We start from the raw sequence: 19,003 nt of genomic DNA, 5'->3' as shown, positions 1-19,003 counted from the left end.
AGAACTCGGGAGGAGGAGGCAGGAAGATCCAGAGATCAAGACCACCCTAGCTCTAAGTCATTGAGTCAGTCTAAGAAGAGAGAGAGAGAGAGAGAGAGAGAGAGAGAGAGAGAGAGAGAGAGAGAGAGAGAGAGAGAGAGAGAGAAAGAGAGAGGGAGAAGGAGAGGGAGAAAGAGAGCCAATGGGTGGGGTTGGGCCACACCCTTAATCCCAGCACCAGGGAGGTGGAGACAGGTATATAAGGCAGATGGAGACCGGATCTCAGCTCATTCAGTCTGAGGATTCCTAGAGAGCGGATCTCACCCTTTCAGCTGAGGACTAGAAAAGATAGGTGAGAGTTGGCTGTGGGTTGCCCCTTGGACTCTCTGAACTTTTGGCATTTGGCGTCTGTGGTATCTGGCTCGGGGTTTTTACTGTTCAAACCATTTAGAACTGGTGCTACAGCTGGTGCCCAGTGTGGGGCAAGAACCCAGGACCCCGACATAAGAGTCTCACGCTCTACCCCAAGAGCTAGCTCTATTCTGAGGCAGCATCTTTGAAGACAGGAGATCAATCAAGGCCCGGGGTCTACTTGAGACCCAGCTGCAAACATCAGGGCTCTGAGCGGGGCCTGGCCCACAGAATCCTCTGCCACCATGCCCTGTGTGCACTACAAATTTTCCTCTAAACTCAACTACGACATGATCATCTTCGATGGGCTCCAAATCTCCCTCTGCGACTTAAAGAAGCAGATTATGGGCAGAGAAAAGCTGAAAGCTGCCAATAGCGACCTGCGGATCTTCAACGCAGAGACGCAAGAAGAATATACAGATGACAATGCGCCAATTCCTAAGAACTCATCTGTGATTGTCAGAAGAATTCCTAGTGGAGGCGTTAAGTCGGCAAGGAAGACACACACTCTAAGTGGAACTGGACCAGTGATGGGAACCACACAGGCAACCGGTGACTCTTCTGCATCCATTTCTCTGGCCCAGCTTACAGAGACTGCCAATCTGGCTGAAGCCAATGCTTCGGAGGAAGATAAAATCAAAGCGATGATGTGGCAATGTGGCCGAGAATACGACCCAGTCAGTTCCGTGAAGAAACCTCTGGGTCCACCACCTCCATCTTATACCTGTTTTCGTTGTGGTGTCCCTGGTCATCATATTAAGAGTTGCCCAACAATCGGGGATAAGAACCTTGAATCCGGCCGGAGAATCAGAAGGAGCACTGGAATTCCTACCAGTTTTCTGACTGAGGTGAAAGATCCTAACACGAAGGGTGCGATGCTCACCAACTCTGGAAAATACGCAATACCGACCCTAGATGCAGAGGCCTATGCGATCGGGAAGAAAGAGAAGCCACCCTTCTTCCCAGAGAAACCGTCCTTGTCGTCGTCGTCGTCGTCGTCGTCGTCGTCGTCGTCATCATCTTCAGAAGAAGAAGAAACAAAACCTATCCCGGAGGAGCTCCTGTGCCTCATCTGCAAGGACATCATGGTGGATGCTGCTATCATTCCCTGCTGTGGAAACAGTTACTGTGATGAATGCATTAGGACAGCACTCCTGGAATCAGATGAACATACATGTCCAACATGTCATCAGAACCATGTTTCTCCGGATGCTTTAACTGCCAACAAGTGTTTACGACAGGCTGTTAGTAACTTCGAAAATGGAACTGGCTATACCAAAGGACCTCGCCAACAGTTCCCTCCATCCCCACCCCCAATACCACCACCAAGACCACTCCTTCAGAGGAGCCCCCAGCCTCTGGCCCGAACACTGGTACGGAGACAGCTGGATCCTCTGAGGATCCCAGTGACGTCTTCCTCAGCTCTCCCAGCTCCCTCTGTATCTTCGCTAACTTCAAGTCCGGCTCTCTTGGCACCCTCTGTGCCTGGAACTCCATCTTCTGCCCCAGCTCCGGTACCGGATTTGACTGCGACAGTGTCTATCCCAGTCCATTTGGAAAAGTCAGACGACCCTTTTCAGGATTCGGGTGATAAACTATTACCAGCCGCAGCTCTGGAACCAGAGCATCCTAAGAGAGCCTCCTCAGTTGCCACTGGGGCTCTTACTCAGGAAAAGGGTCACGAGGTGCCTGTCCTTGGAACTGCGTCTCGGTTGGCGCAGTCCTCATTGCAGGGACAGTGGGTCCCCACAACTGGTCCGGAAAGAAAAAGTGCCGCTCTTCCAGGTGGTGGACCACCACCAGGCTGGGGACATTTCAACCAGCTTGGCCACCTGGTTTCTCCACCGCAGCAAGTCACAAGAGGGGAAGGAAGTTGTCACAGGAGCACAGAGCGCGGGCCACAGCACAGCCAAAGATCCCAGAGGGCTCAAGGCCCATCCCTCCCAGGAACTCCAGTCTCTGTGCCTGTTCCTCCAGGTGTACCTCCCCCACACTTCTCTCCTGGCTTCCCTCCTGACCAGCCCCAGCCTTCAGGAGACAGTGTCCCCCCTGCAGGGTTTCCACCAGCTCCTGCCACTATATGGAAACCTTGGCTATGGTCGTCAGGAGTGCAGACTGCTCACCCAAACACCATGCCTACAACACCAGCCCGGCTTTTGTCCAGGGAAGAATTCTATAGAGAGCAACGACGACTGAGGGAAGAGGAGAAGAAAAAGTCCAGGCTAGACGAGTTTACCAATGGTTTTCTTAAGGCGTTGACGGGGCATGAAAAGATTCAGAGGAAGCCAGGGCACTCCTTTTCCAGGTCTAAATCTCCCTGTACTGGTTCATCAGATTCAAGAAGTTCATACGCTTCTTCCTCAAAGTCAAGATCTGGCTCCACACGGTCAAGCTCTTCCTCTGGATCCTCCAGCCGCCCACACTCTGGCTTCTATTCGCCATCACCTCGATACCCCAGGAGAGGCAGAGGCGAGAGCCGTCATCACGGTTCTCGAGGGGCCAGTTCTCGAGGATATCATGGATCTAGGTCAAGGTCCCCTCCCTATAGAGGTTCTCGTTCACGGTCAAGATCTCCTCAGAGAAGGTCCACTCGCCGTGACATCAAAACCTATTAAGGGCAGAGGGTCCACTTTAGAGACCTCTTTGAGAAAGAACGCCCCAGGGAGATGGGAGGGGAATCGCCTACCGAGAATGGTACAACAAGTACTACCATGGGTATGCTGTGGGGCACAGGCTAGACCCTCAGCTACCAGAGAAGACTTCTCTCCATAGAGACTTTCACCTCTTAATATCAGAAATTCACCCTTCACAAGAGGGCCCAGAGAAGACTATGCTCCTGCACAGCGTCATAGACACAGAAATCGAGGCATCAACTATCCAGGAAAGCCTTCCACCGAGAGATAGTCACAATCCGAAAGGGAACACAAAATCCAGAGTGAAGGAGAGTGGGAACGTTCCAGGAGTCCATGAAGACACAAGCATGAGAGAAAAACGGAAAACGGGGAAAGCATGAGGAGAGTGAGAGCTTCCTGAGTTCTGAGCTGTTAGAGACTTCCAGCCAATCCAGGGAGTTGTTGGGTGTGGGTGACACTAAGGCAGATACACCGTTTGTCCTCCCAAGGAGAGACGATGCCTCACACCTGTTGGGGATGAACTGACGGAGGCAGAATCCATCACTTTCAAAGCAGTGTCTGAGAAGGACAAGAGAGAAAAAGATAAACCAAAAGGAAAAAGTGACAAGACCAAAGGGGAAAGGGACATGCCTGCTACAGCCAAGAAGGAAAATGTTTTCAAACCTTCTAAAGGACCCAAGAGTAGGTGGATGGGGACCGTGAAAACTCTCCTAGGTCTGACCCTCCACTTGAAAAAGCCAAAGAGCGGGCTGCAAAGACTGACTCTATAAAACTCCGATCTTGTAGCTATATTGGGAGTGATGGCAGGATATGTCCTGTAGACCAGTAACTTGGACTGGGTGTCTTGAGGGCAGGATCTGATACTGTCGATTTTAACAAAAACATTGTTAAAAGAGGGCAACGGAACATGATCCTATCAGCTTGAGGGATGGAAAAATAAAAATAAAAAGTTTCTAAACATCTCATGACACCAGTGTTTTGTTTGTTTGTTTGTGTTTTCAGTTTTGCTTATTTCCACTCCTTTCTGATACTTTACACATACGGCAAGTTCTGCGGTCAACTTTATATCCCAGGCGGCTGCTTCTCCCATTTAACATTTTGCAAAGCATTGCCACAGTGGTATTGTGCCTAATTCGTAACATCTGCCTTTAGTTCTACCCTTCTCCAATCCTAGCAGTAGAGCTAGATATCAAAAATTCCTTTTTTTTTTTTAAGTGTCTTGTGTAGCCTGGTCTCTAACTCCTAGGTAGCTGGGGGTGACTGTGGTGATATCTTGTTTGTGCCCCAATCAAAAAGCTTGCCTGAAGATCAGAGGGCTGATCAGTCACTAGTTCAGCACAGAGGCCAGGGACTGTTGGCACACACCTCTAATCCAAGAACTCGGGAGGAGGAGGCAGGAAGATCCAGAGATCAAGACCACCCTAGCTCTAAGTCATTGAGTCAGTCTAAGAAGAGAGAGAGAGAGAGAGAGAGAGAGAGAGAGAGAGAGAGAGAGAGAGAGAGAGAGACAGAGAGAGACAGAGAGAGACAGAGAGAGGGAGAAGGAGAGGGAGAAAGAGAGCCAATGGGTGGGGTTGGGCCACACCCTTAATCCCAGCACCAGGGAGGTGGAGACAGGTATATAAGGCAGATGGAGACCGGATGTAAGCTCATTCAGTCTGAGGATTCCTAGAGAGCGGATCTCACCCTTTCAGCTGAGGACTAGAAAAGATAGGTGAGAGTTGGCTGTGGGTTGCCCCTTGGACTCTCTGAACTTTTGGCATTTGGCGTCTGTGGTATCTGGCTCGGGGTTTTTACTGTTCAAACCATTTAGAACTGGTGCTACAGCTGGTGCCCAGTGTGGGTCAAGAACCCAGGACCCCGACATAAGAGTCTCACGATCTACCCCAAGAGCTAGCTCTATTCTGAGGCAGCATCTTTGAAGACAGGAGATCAATCAAGGCCCCGGGGTCTACTTGAGACCCAGCTGCAAACATCAGGGCTCTGAGCGGGGCCTGGCCCACAGAATCCTCTGCCACCATGCCCTGTGTGCACTACAAATTTTCCTCTAAACTCAACTACGACATGATCATCTTCGATGGGCTCCAAATCTCCCTCTGCGACTTAAAGAAGCAGATTATGGGCAGAGAAAAGCTGAAAGCTGCCAATAGCGACCTGCGGATCTTCAACGCAGAGACGCAAGAAGAATATACAGATGACAATGCGCCAATTCCTAAGAACTCATCTGTGATTGTCAGAAGAATTCCTAGTGGAGGCGTTAAGTCGGCAAGGAAGACACACACTCTAAGTGGAACTGGACCAGTGATGGGAACCACACAGGCAACCGGTGACTCTTCTGCATCCATTTCTCTGGCCCAGCTTACAGAGACTGCCAATCTGGCTGAAGCCAATGCTTCGGAGGAAGATAAAATCAAAGCGATGATGTGGCAATGTGGCCGAGAATACGACCCAGTCAGTTCCGTGAAGAAACCTCTGGGTCCACCACCTCCATCTTATACCTGTTTTCGTTGTGGTGTCCCTGGTCATCATATTAAGAGTTGCCCAACAATCGGGGATAAGAACCTTGAATCCGGCCGGAGAATCAGAAGGAGCACTGGAATTCCTACCAGTTTTCTGACTGAGGTGAAAGATCCTAACACGAAGGGTGCGATGCTCACCAACTCTGGAAAATACGCAATACCGACCCTAGATGCAGAGGCCTATGCGATCGGGAAGAAAGAGAAGCCGCCCTTCTTCCCAGAGAAACCTTCCTTGTCGTCGTTGTCGTCGTCGTCGTCATCTTCAGAAGAAGAAGAAACAAAACCTATCCCGGAGGAGCTCCTGTGCCTCATCTGCAAGGACATCATGGTGGATGCTGCTATCATTCCCTGCTGTGGAAACAGTTACTGTGATGAATGCATTAGGACAGCACTCCTGGAATCAGATGAACATACATGTCCAACATGTCATCAGAACCATGTTTCTCCGGATGCTTTAATTGCCAACAAGTGTTTACGACAGGCTGTTAGTAACTTCGAAAATGGAACTGGCTATACCAAAGGACCTCGCCAACAGTTCCCTCCACCCCACCCCAATACCAACACCAAGACTGTTGGAGACCGACTCTGGACAGCTGTGTCTTGAACCTTGTGTTACCTGCCACGATTTATCAAGCCTCGTGTAAATAACAGGTTTTAGTCTAACCTAGGAATGTAGGATTAAATAAACCTCTTTAAATCAGCTAGCTGCAGGGCCTGGGACCAAAGCGACCTCCTGCTGACCCTCCTTAGGAATTTTCTTTGTCCTCTCCTCACTCCTGCTCCCCTCCCTACCTGAAGCCCTGTTTATAAGCTCTAACACCCAGTCAATAAACTGAGACCTTGACGCAACTCAGACTGACTCTGTCTTTCTTCACGCGCTTGGTCTCCTTTCCCTCTCGCCCCCATTGATTCACAGGTGGTCCTCCTCGAGACCCTCGAATAACCTGGCCTGCTGGACGGGTCAAGTGGCGCCCAACGTGGGGCTCGAGGCACGGTGGCTCACTACTGGATGGCAAAGAGAAAACGTGGTCTGGCCAGACTCACTAGGGTAGAGGTGCCCCAACAGCATCACTCGTGCGCCGCGGGCAGCCTTGAGGTAAGTGCTGTTCATCAATCAATGGGTAAAGCACTCTCTAAAGAGGCTCTCTTCATTTAGGAAATGAAGATTTCAGGGAGAGGGGAATAAGAGTCAAAAAGAAAGAAAAAAAAAAAGATTTAATTAGGTTTTTCTGTTTCGTGGAAGAAAAATGTCCCTGGCTGGTTATTAATGGCCCGGGTATCCACCCTTTGACGTGGAATAAAGTCGGAAAAGATATCAATAACTTGCTTAAGGATGGAGAGAATGCCCCCGATGCATTCTTTAGTTTCTATGGAGTAATCAGAGATGTTTTATAGGATTCAGAAAAGGATAGTAGGGTGTCACATCTTCTGGCACTTGCTGAGGACCTATTAAACGATGTGTCCATCCCAGAAGACGGTAAGAGTGAGGTTGCCACAAATCACATTGAACAAAAGACCAAAAGACCCCACTGGGACCCTCAAGGGTCCAGAGGTTTATTGACATCTACCGGTAAGAGCGCTCTCTGTCTTGTCTCTGTCTCTGTCTTGTCTCGTTACGTTTTGTGCTGGTCGACTGATTTGTACTTTGCAGGCTCGATTTGTGCTTTGCAGGCTCTCACTGGACAGACGTGTCCGGACAGTGATCCTGGGAGGGAAAGAGAGACGTCTCATTCCCTGATTTGGGCAAGGACCCCTAGTCCGAGCCATTTGGGCCACCTCAGAGGTGACCATTTATTTTAGGAGTCTCCTCCAGGGAGTGCTCAGGAGAGGAGCATCTTTGGGTTCCTTTCCCCTGGTGGAAGGAAGTGCCACTTTGTATTTTGTCGTGGGAAATTGTTAGAGCCATTCTGTGGGAGTTTTTTGTATGTTTTATTGTGGTCATTGTTACTTTACACTCTGTTTCTCTTCCAAGAAATAAGGTACATGTCTGACTGACAGGGATGTGAAAGCCCCTGATGTCTGTTTGATCAAGGACAGAGATCCTCAATCTCGATTGTTTTTGGTGTGATTGAGCCTGGAGGGTCACTCTCCACAGAGCACACCAGGCTGTCATTGTTCTTGGAGTTTTGTTGGTTGTCTCGTAGGGGCAAAGTTTTTCTTTCGTGTGCCCTTGGTCTTGTGTGTAGTGTGTTAACTGTTCTCATTGTTGACTTGACTGTGACGGACGCTATGGGACAGTCCCTTCTTCTCCACTAGACCTTTGCCTAGCCCACCAGAAGGATGTGCGAGCCGCAATCGAGGGCTTGCTTGCTGTGAGTGAGGCCATCATCATCTCAGTGCTGATGTGCTGGTACTTGAATTGTCTGTGTAAAGGTCATCTGTTTCTGCTACTCACCTCCCTCCCTCCTAGCTCTCTTGCTATCGGACTGCAGGCAGCTGGCTGCTCTCACGAGGGTGGGGGTGCGTGCTCTCAGTACAGGCAGGCTAAGATTCTCATGTCCTGCTCTGGACAGGCAATGGCTGCCTGCAACTGACAAAATGTGTGAACACTGAACAGAGAATCTGACTTTAGTCAGAGGAGTTAACAAAAACTTTTTTTCAGGAACACTGGCAGCCAAGGACATACTTTATGACCACTGCTCCCCTCCCTTCCTTTACTGTGATAACTTCAAAGTCTCTTCTGCCAGCCAGGAATTTCTCTTGTTAACCCTTCTCTGTCCTGATTGTGAAACCTCAGTAAATCCCCACACACACTTCATCCCTACAGACAAAGAGAAGCTAAAACCAGGATTCTTAAATGCAGATAAGAACTTAGACGCCTTTTTCCAGGTGGCTTTATCAACTACAGAAACTTAAGAAAACACAGAGTTAGGATATATGACCATCTGACAGAGACTAAGTGGTCATAAAACATCCCAAACTCCCCAAACTCCCAAACCCGGGAGACAGCTCATAAAACTCCTAAACACGGTTGCTAAACAAATGAGAAATAAAGATAACATGAAAAACTACTGATATGAACCTAAAGAGGGACGCGGGCGGTGGGAGATGAATTATGTGGTCTGTATTAGCCTCACAAAGAAAGGCATGTGCTCCTTCCAACCTCCCTGCTGTGTGTGTGAGAAGTTTGGAACTAGCCCCCTGCCAAGGCTTGTAAACTTCATTTGTATAAACCTTGCTTTTGCATTCTGTACCTAAGGTCTCTGATGGCTTCTTTGGGGACTTGATCTGGGCATAACACTGATATTGCTTGAAAAAGAAATATTAAATTACCAGTTCAAGATACTGGGAAATTATGCTTTTGTTTCCACAGGAAAAATAAAAATTTACATGGTTTTGGTCATTTGAGTTCTATGTGTTACAAATACTTGCCATCATTTAAGAAAATTGGTTTCAAATTATTGTTGGTTAAGACAAAAGTTTAGATAAATGATTTTTAATATGAGGAAACAGTTTAAAATGTAAAAATTTAAAGGCTTAAACATGTCATGAGGTTTGAAAAAAATATATAATGAAACTTTAAGGTCTAACTTTAAAGTTTAAGTAAACATGTTTCAGATTTCTTTCTCTTGTTATTCTGCTGTTACATGGAGACTCCAAAGGTCATAGTTTTAAAATGTCTGTCTATTCTACAGGTATGAATGAAAATGTGGCCACATGTATGTTTGGTTTTGAATGTCTGAGTTTGCATGCATGTCCTTCTGTGTTAAGGAATACAAGTTAATACTAGTCATCTGGCTATCCAGATACTAGTTTAAAGTATAAACGGTTCTATTTAAATAAAAACAAACTGAGAGGTATATTTGACTAATATATCTATAGAGAACAAATTAGCCTGGTCATTATTACCAAACTTAGAGATATTTTCAAGATTAGGCCTAGATTTGTTTGGCTCAGATACATTTAATAGATAATGGTCCTCAAACCTGTCAATGATCTGATGAATATGACATTTAAATTATTTGATTAAAAACTTACTATCAGAAACAGAGACTCCTAGCTCCCAGCTCCTAGCAATGACTCCAAGGTCTCCAAAGAAGATATGGAATGACAAGAAGATGCCACCTGAATTGCGAACGACACTGACCACAGGGCAAGATGCCCCAATGCAACACCTGCCTCCAGGACCCAGCCCAGACTATGGACAAGTAGTAGGACACTGTCAGTCTTCCGTGTCCCTATTCCACAGAAAAGGTACTCTGCCTTATGGGCTTGATGGTGGTAGAAGATTGATGTTGTTCTGACTGGTACCTCCAACGCTATAGAGACCTGGGTAGGGATTGATCACTGTAATTTATAGGATTGGATGCTTCTTGGTCTGCACTCAGATATAGTTTATCCTTCTCAGATCTTTGATGGCTAGGCTAGCTCTAACTTTGTCAGCATGGCAGCATCAGACAACCAGATCTTTCTGCAAGGCCATAGCTAGCTTGTAAGCTCACTTAAAAAAAATGTTCTAAGATGTAAAAATTTAAATAAATCATAAAGGTTCGGATATGAGTCTAAAATAAGATATGTTTCAGATTACTCTCCTGTTCTATGGTTCAGAGCTTAACATTTAGGAGTCCTGATGAGCTGATAGAGCAATGACCACTTACTGTTCAGTTACAAGCTCAACATTTTGGATTTGTTTTAGATGTCATCTAGATATGTCTAAATGTAAACCTAAAAGTGCTTTTCACCAGGCCAAAAATCTCTGTCCAACTTACACCTGGCTTTCTGGACAGAAGAAAAATGCCCAAACCTGTAGTTCTTGTTGGGACTCAAAGGTATAAGTCTACTTCTGCTGTTTTACAGATACCTATTACTGCTTTGTCTACAATATGGATTTCAGTACAGATTGGTAATACTAATGTATCTAAAACTTTTATGTCATTCTGCAAAAAGGCCTCAAAGGATCAAAAGAGTCATAAAAACATAGACCACTCCACAGAGGTCGAAATAACCCCAGATAAGTATTCCTAAAGATGGATTTTTCCTCTCTCCTGGTCTTGGATTACTGCTTTCCCATTACTAAGGGTATAAATCTAAGGGTTCCAAATAAGTTCACAAATTTTAACCTCTGTTCCTAGTTTAAATCTGTCTCAACAGATTTCTACTTGGCTGGCAGACACCTCCAAGTTTCAGTTGCTGACTCCACTGCTCCAGATGACTGTGGCTCCGGACATGCTAAGGCTAATGTGGACCAGCCAGCTAACATGATTCTTCTCTGTCCTATGGGTCAGGCAGCTACATGCTACTGACAAATGCCCCTGCCCAGTCTTTGACCAGCTTTTCAGCCTTTTGGGGAGGGGCCTGATAATGACGCCCAATGCCAGCTTGAAGCAGTTCCAGAAGAGAATACGTCGTCCCAATTCCTTGTTCAAAAGAGGCTGAAATGCTGGTCAAAAAAACTCCCTGCATAGAGACAAGATGGCTAATTGCACATAACTATGCATGCCATTACAGGCATGAGTTACTAAAATAGGCCATGAGTTACTAAATGTAATCCATAATTTTAAGAATAAAATTTGCCAAAAAAAAAATGGGGGAATGAAAGACCCTAGCCTTCAGGCTTACACCCCAAGCCTCAGGAAAAGAGAAAACTTCAAGCACCAGGAAATGAGAAACTAAAAATCTAGTTCCAAGAGCAACCTGACTTAGCCATTGTTCAATCTCCCCTGCAACCATTTAACAATGTAAGAGATTTCTGTTAAGAGATGTGCTCAACTGTGACTGGGATAGTTACAGGTGTTCCAGGAAGGACCACTGTGAACTTTGTGTAAACTCCACCCCACCTTGATACCCCCCCCTTGAGGTTCAGGAAAAATGTACCTGTTGATGCAAATTACCCATCTGTGATCACTCTGTACCCAGACCATGATCTTGTGAAACGAAATTGTATGGGAATTGTAACCTTATGGGTTTTTCCTTTATTAGCCTTTATGGGCTGCAGTAAGATGCGGCTCTTGCTCTTAGGAGCAGGGTTTGCCCTTCTATATAGAAGCTTTAAAGAATCCCCTTGGCTTTCTACCCTGATCCCCACCATCCTGGACCCTGATTATTTTCCTTCTCCTTCTCATTACCTTTGGTCCTGGGCCTTTCAGCGGTTGACTCGGTTTATCAAAAATCAGATTGATTTGGCCTTACCATGACACGTCTTGATTCATTATCACAGAGTAGATTCCTAGGAGGCCAGCCAGGAGCCCATCAAGGACTCAGATTCAGTGTCCTAAAGCCCTAACGTCCCCACGGTCTTGCTAGAGAGTACTCAATGACGGGAATAGTACAGGGCCCACGCAGGAGACAACGGCGTACAGAGGTCGTTGAGACCGGCTCAACATGACACCTGCCATGCGTGGGAGTCCCCTGTATAGCCTAAGACAGAGGCTCTCTCGGACATCCGCAACCCCGATCACATGGACTTGGTCCATTTTTGAGAAAAGAGGGGATATGTTGGAGATCGACTCTGGACAGCTGTGTCTTGAACCTTGTGTTACCTGCCACGATTTATCAAGCCTCGTGTAAATAACAGGTTTTAGTCTAACCTAGGAATGTAGGATTAAATAAACCTCTTTAAATCAGCTAGCTGCAGGGGCCTGGGACCAAAGCGACCTCCTGCTGACCCTCCTTAGGAATTTTCTTTGTCCTCTCCTCACTCCTGCTCCCCCTCCCTACCTGAAGCCTGTTTATAAGCTCTAACACCAGTCAATAAACTGAGACCTTGACGCAACTCAGACTGACTCTGTCTTTCTTCACGCGCTTGGTCTCCTTTCCCTCTCGCCCCCCATTGATTCACAGGTGGTCCCTCCTCGAGACCCTCGAATAACCTGGCCTGCTGGACGGGTCACAAGACTGCTCTGTCAGAGGAGCCCCCAGCCTCTGGCGCGAACACTGGTACGGAGACAGCTGGATCCTCTGAGGAGCCCAGTGACGTCTTCCTCAGCTCTCCCGGCTCCCTCTGTATCTTCGTTAACTTCAAGTCCGGCTCCCTTGGCACCCTCTGTGCCTGGAACTCCATCTTCTGCCCCAGCTCCGGTACCGGATTTGACTGCGACAGTGTCTGTACCAGTCCATTCTGAAAAGTCAGACGACCCTTTTCGGGATTCGGGTGATAAATTATTACCAGCCGCAGCGCTGGAACCAGAACATCCTAAGGGAGCCTCCTCAGTTGCCACTGGGGCTCTTACTCAGGAAAAGGGTCACGAGGTGCCTGTCCTTGGAACTGCGTCTCGGTTGGCACAGTCCTCATTGCAGGGACAGTGGGTGCCCACAACTGGTCCGGTAAGAAAAAGTGCCGCTCTTCCAGGTGGTGGACCACCACCAGGCTGGGGACATTTCAACCAGCTTGGCCACCTGGTTTCTCCACCGCAGCAAGTCACGAGAGGGGAAGGAAGTTGTCACAGGAGCACAGAGCGCGGGCCACAGCACAGCCAAAGATCCCAGAGGGCTCAAGGCCCATCCCTCCCAGGAACTCCAGTCTCTGTGCCTGTTCCTCCAGGTGTACCTCCACCACACTTCTCTCCTGGCTTCCCTCCTGACCAGCCCCAGCCTTCAGGATACATTGTCCCCCCTGCAGGGTTTCCACCAGCTCCTGCCACTATATGGAAACCTTGGGTATGGCCGTCAGGAGTGCAGACTGCTCACCCAAACACCATGCCTACAACACCAACCCGGCTTTTGTCCCGGGAACAATTCTACAGAGAGCAACGACGACTGAGGGAAGAGGAGAAGAAAAAGTCCAGGCTAGACGAGTTTACCAATGGTTTCCTTAAGGCGTTGACGGGGCATGAAAAGATTCAGAGGAAGCCAGGGCACTCCTTTTCCAGGTCTAAATCTCCCTGTCCTGGTTCATCAGATTCAAGAAGTTCATACGCTTCTTCCTCAAAGTCAAGATCTGGCTCCACACGGTCAAGCTCTTCCTCTGGATCCTCCAGCCGCCCACACTCTGGCTTCTATTCGCCATCACCTCGATACCCCAGGAGAGGCAGAGGCGAGAGCCGTCATCACGGTTCTCGAGGGGCCAGTTCTCGAGGATATCATGGATCTAGGTCAAGGTCCCCTCCCTATAGAGGTTCTCGTTCACGGTCAAGATCTCCTCAGAGAAGGTCCACTCGCCGTGACATCAAAACCTATTAAGGGCAGAGGGTCCACTTTAGAGACCTCTTTGAGAAAGAACGCCCCAGGGAAATGGGAGGGGAAACGCCTACCGATAATGGTTCAACAGGTACTACCGTGGGTATGCTGTGGGGGCACAGGCTAGACCCTCAGCTACCAGAGAAGACTTCTCTCCATAGAGACTTTCACCTCTTAATATCAGAAATTCACCCTTCACAAGAGGGCCCAGAGAAGACTATGCTCCTGGACAGCGTCATAGACACAGAAATCGAGGCAGCAACTATCCAGGAAAGCCTTCCACCGAGAGATAGTCACAATCTGAAAGGGAACACAAAATCCAGAGTGAAGGAGAGTGGGAACGTTCCAGGAGTCCATAAATGACACAAGCATAAGAGAAAAACGGAAAACGGGGAAAGCATGAGGAGAGTGAGAGCTTCCTGAGTTCTGAGCTGATAGAGACTTCCAGCCAATCCAGGGAGTTGTTGGGTGTGGGTGACACTAAGGCAGATACACCGTTTGTCCTCCCAAGGAGAGACGATGCTACACACCTGTTGGGGATGAACTGACAGAGGCAGAATCCATCACTTTCAAAGCAGTGTCTGAGAAGGACAAGAGAGAAAAAGATGAACCAAAAGGAAAAAGTGACAAGACCAAAGGGGAAAGGGACATGCCTGCTACAGCCAAGAAGGAAAATGTTTTCAAACCTTCTAAAGGACCCCAAGAGTAGGTGGATGGGGACCGTGAAAACTCTCCTAGGTCTGACCCTCCACTTGAAAAAGCCAAAGAGCGGGCTACAAAGACTGACTCTATAAAACTCCGATCTTGTAGCTATATTGGGAGTGATGGCAGGATATGTCCTGTAGACCAATAACTTGGACTGGGTGTCTTGATGGCAGGATCTGATACTAGCATCTGATACTGTCCATTTTAACAAAAACATTGTTAAAAGAGGGCAACGGAACATGATCCTATCAGCTTGAGGGATGGAAAAATAAAAATAAAAAGTTTCTAAACATCTCATGACCCCAGTGTTTTGTTTGTTTGTTTGTGTTTTCAGTTTTGCTTATTTCCACTCCTTTCTGATACTTTACACATACGGCAAGTTCTGCGGTCAACTTTATATCCCAGGCAGCTGCTTCTCCCATTTAACATTTTGCAAAGCATTGCCATAGTGGTATTGTGCCTAATTCGTCACATCTGCCTTTAGTTCTACACTTTTCCAATCCTAGCAGTAGAGCTAGATATCAAAAATTCCTTTTTTTTTTTTTAAAGTGTCTTGTGTAGCCTGGTCTCTAACTCCTAGGTAGCTGGGGGTGACTGTGGTGATATCTTGTTTGTGCCCCAATCAAAAGCTTGCCTGAAGATCAGAGGGCTGATCAGTCACTAGTTCAGCACAGAGGCCAGGGACTGTTGGCACACACCTCTAATCCAAGAACTCTGGAGGAGGAAGCAGGAAGATCCAGAGATCAAGACCACCCTAGCTCTAAGTCATTGAGTCAGTCTAAGAAGAGAGAGAGAGAGAGAGAGAGAGAGAGAGAGAGAGAGAGAGAGAGAGAGAGAGAGAGAGAGAGGAGGGAGGGAGTCGAGAGAGGAGAGGGAGAACGAGAGGGAGAAAGAGAGCCAATGGGTGGGGTTGGGCCACACCCTTAATCCCAGCACCAGGGAGGTGGAGACAGGTATATAAGGCAGATGGAGACCGGATCTCAGCTCATTCAGTCTGAGGATTCCTAGAGAGCGGATCTCACCCTTTCAGCTGAGGACTAGAAAAGATAGGTGAGAGTTGGCTGTGGGTTGCCCCTTGGACTCTCTGAACTTTTGGCATTTGGCGTCTGTGGTATCTGGCTCGGGGTTTTTACTGTTCAAACCATTTAGAACTGGTGCTACAGCTGGTGCCCAGTGTGGGGCAAGAACCCAGGACCCCGACATAAGAGTCTCACGCTCTACCCCAAGAGCTAGCTCTATTCTGAGGCAGCATCTTTGAAGACAGGAGATCAATCAAGGTCCCGGGGTCTACTTGAGACCTAGACGCAAACATCAGGGCTCTGAGCGGGGCCTGGCCCACAGAATCCTCTGCCACCATGCCCTGTGTGCACTACAAATTTTCCTCTAAACTCAACTACGACATGATCATCTTCGATGGGCTCCAAATCTCCCTCTGCGACTTAAAGAAGCAGATTATGGGCAGAGAAAAGCTGAAAGCTGCCAATAGCGACCTGCGGATCTTCAACGCAGAGACGCAAGAAGAATATACAGATGACAATGCGCCAATTCCTAAGAACTCATCTGTGATTGTCAGAAGAATTCCTAGTGGAGGCGTTAAGTCGGCAAGGAAGACACACCCTCTAAGTGGAACTGGACCAGTGATGGGAACCACACAGGCAACCGGTGACTCTTCTGCATCCATTTCTCTGGCCCAGCTTACAGAGACTGCCAATCTGGCTGAAGCCAATGCTTCGGAGGAAGATAAAATCAAAGCGATGTGGCAATGTGGCCGAGAATACGACCCAGTCAGTTCCGTGAAGAAACCTCTGGGTCCACCACCTCCATCTTATACCTGTTTTCGTTGTGGTGTCCCTGGTCATCATATTAAGAGTTGCCCAACAAACGGGGATAAGAACCTTGAATCCGGCCGGAGAATCAAGAGGAGCACTGGAATTCCTACCAGTTTTCTGACTGAGGTGAAAGATCCTAACACGAAGGGTGCCATGCTCACCAACTCTGGAAAATACGCAATACCGACCCTAGATGCAGAGGCCTATGCGATCGGGAAGAAAGAGAAGCCACCCTTCTTCCCTGAGAAACCGTCCTTGTCGTCGTCGTCATCTTCGTTGTCGTCATCATCATCTTCAGTGTTTTGTTTGTTTGTTTGTTTTTTCTGTTTTGCTTATTTCCACTTTTTTGTGATATTTTACACACTGCAAGTTGTGCAGTCAACTTTATATCCTATGCAGCTGCTTTTTCCATTTAACTTTGTGCAATCATTTCCACAGTGGTATTGGGCCTAATTTGCAACATCTGCCTTTAGTTCTACCATTTACATATCCTAGCAGTAGAGCTAGATATGGAAAATTCTTTTTTAAAAAGGAGTCTTTTATATTCTGGTTTCTAACTCCTTTGTAGTTGAACATTGGTGTGTGTACACCATTTTAAAAAAATAGAGGAGGGTCCATTATTGACTCTGTAATTCCTCAGAAGGATGACAATATTACTGGAACTCCCAGGAAAACCCACTCTATTGCTGGGAAGTACTTCCGGAGTCAAAGCCAGTCCAGGAGGAGAAGGTGTAAAAGGAATGTTCCAAAGACATTTAGTTAGGAACGCAAGCTTGTAAGGATGAATAGATCAAGAAGCCTGAGACACATTATCTTCGTGGTAGTATGAAAAAGCAAAGAAAGAGATAAACTGAAGAAAAGAATGTAGATAAAATTTGTATGTCATGGTCCATGAAAATCTCTGAAGTAGAAGTAGCAGAAATAGTGAACTGTCAGCAAAGCAAAAAATGGAAGGTAATGTTGAAAAACTAGAAAGGATCCCAGAAAAGGACATGTTTGTATCATCAACTGCCCCAGCTAAAAACATCAAACTCAACAGAGAAACTGGGGAAAATATTGGAAGTGCAGAAAATAATTTACTTCGAATGAACCCTCTGAAGAAGTGCAGTCAATGTGTAGCAAAATTAAACTGGAAAATGTCAAGGGAAAGGCCAAGGGGAAAGCAGCTGGGACTGCAGGCTGCAGCTCTACATTTTTGGGTTACACCAGGACAAGCAAGCTCAGTGGAGGCAGTCCTGTGTCAAACTCTGAAGAAAATACAGATCCAAAGAGAATAGTCATTAAAACTATGGAGGAGTATAACAATGATAATAGAGCCCCTGCTGAAGATGTTATAATTATCCAGGTTCCTCAATCTGAATGGGATCAAGATGACTTCAATTCTAAAGAAGAAGTTGTGAAATCCACACAACCTATACACAGTGTAGGAAAACCATCTAGTATCATAAATTAAATTACTACTAAACCATCAGGTATAGTCAAGTACGCAGAGAAAAAAAGTGAGCAGTCAGAGAAAATTCAGAAGCTCACAAAAAAGGTGAGCCATGAGGTAAGATGCTCAAAAGTCTCTGTGTCCATTGAGAAGGAGAGACCCAAAGACAGGGATTACTCAGTGCTAGAAATGGAAAGACCTGAGAAGAGAAAGAACAGCACCTTGCCAGAGAAGGAGAGCACCGAGGATTGTCTGAGTGAACAGGGAAATTCTAAGAATCTGTCTCAGTCTTCCAAAGAGCCTAGGACCTCAGCTAAGCATGAATCCCTTCATGCTTCTTCCAAGAAGGACTTCACTCCCAGTAGAGACAAGAAAATGGACTGTGACAGCAGAGAGCATTCCCTGTCAGAGCAGAGATCGGAGAAGTGAGTTAGAAAGATGGAAGGACTCTCCCTCTTGGAGTAAACATTCCTCATCTGAACAGAAAAGTGAGCCAAAGAAGGAAAGTGTTTTACCTAAAAAGGGGACAGAGTCCAAAAAAAGTAATTCTAGTTCCCCAAGAGACAAAAAGCCTCATGATCATAAAGTCCCCTATGATACTAAATGGTTACATGAAGAAGCAAATCTGTATATATTCTTATATTAGTTCTAAATAAATTATTTTTTATTAGACAAAAAAAGCAGAAATGTGATATTTTGTTTGTACTCTAACAAATAAAGCTTGCTTGAGGTTTGAGACCACCCTGGGCTATATGAGACTGAACCAGTCTAAAAGAGAAACAGAGCTAGGCAGTGTTGGTGGCTCACACCTTTAACCCCAGCTCTAGAGACCTGGTGAAAGAAATATAAGGTGGGTGGAGATAGCATCTCAGTCCAGTCAGTCTGAGTATTCATAGAAATAGGATCTCCCCCTTTCAGCTGAGGAATTGGCAAGGTGAGAGGTGGCTGTGACTTGCTCCTTTGTCTCTCTGACCTTTCAGCATTTCCTCTGATATCTAGCTCTGGGTTTTTACTATTAAAAGCAACTACAATTCGAGTTACAGTTGACCTTGAACTTGTACTCCAGAAGTGGAGGCAGGAGGATGAGGACTTCTAGCCCATCCTTGGCTATAGTTATTTGGAGGCTGGCATAGGCTAAATGAGACCTTGTCTTACACACACAAACAAAAGAAGTGAAGTGCACATCAGACAGTGACCAGGAGCTAGAGGGTGGTGAGCAGTGCTTGCTGCTTTCGCAGAGGCCCTGGGTTCGGTTCCAGCACCCACTGGATGTCTCACAACCATCTCTAAGTCCAGTTCCAGGGTATCTGATGCACTCTTCTGGCCCCCAGGGGTTCTTGCATATAATGGTACACACAATATCATGCAGGCAAACACATA

The 19,003-nt window shown here is 46.9% G+C and overlaps 2 protein-coding genes and 1 pseudogene across 2 annotated transcripts; all 3 read left to right on the top strand.

Moving 5' to 3' along the window:
* Positions 1 to 635: 635 nt before the first annotated feature.
* Positions 636 to 3,632, top strand: LOC114688845 (E3 ubiquitin-protein ligase RBBP6-like). The gene has a single exon (XM_037201798.1). It carries the CDS (start codon positions 636 to 638, stop codon positions 3,003 to 3,005), a length of 2,370 nt encoding a protein of 789 aa, XP_037057693.1. The 3' UTR covers positions 3,006 to 3,632.
* Positions 3,633 to 5,042: 1,410 nt separating this feature from the next.
* LOC114688843 lies at positions 5,043 to 18,269 on the top strand (annotated as a pseudogene).
* On the top strand, positions 15,871 to 16,644 carry LOC114688844 (E3 ubiquitin-protein ligase RBBP6-like). The gene is made up of 2 exons (XM_037201797.1): positions 15,871 to 16,488; positions 16,630 to 16,644. The coding sequence occupies exons 1-2, from the start codon at positions 16,003 to 16,005 to the stop codon at positions 16,642 to 16,644; spliced, it is 501 nt and encodes a 166-aa protein (XP_037057692.1). The 5' UTR covers positions 15,871 to 16,002.
* Positions 18,270 to 19,003: the final 734 nt, after the last annotated feature.

This window comes from Peromyscus leucopus, unplaced genomic scaffold (assembly GCF_004664715.2).
Source record: "Peromyscus leucopus breed LL Stock unplaced genomic scaffold, UCI_PerLeu_2.1 scaffold_1443, whole genome shotgun sequence".
In the NCBI taxonomy this organism is placed as follows: domain Eukaryota; kingdom Metazoa; phylum Chordata; class Mammalia; order Rodentia; family Cricetidae; genus Peromyscus; species Peromyscus leucopus.
The sequence above is the reverse complement of the archived record's forward strand: the minus strand, read 5'-3'. Positions and strand labels throughout refer to the sequence as shown.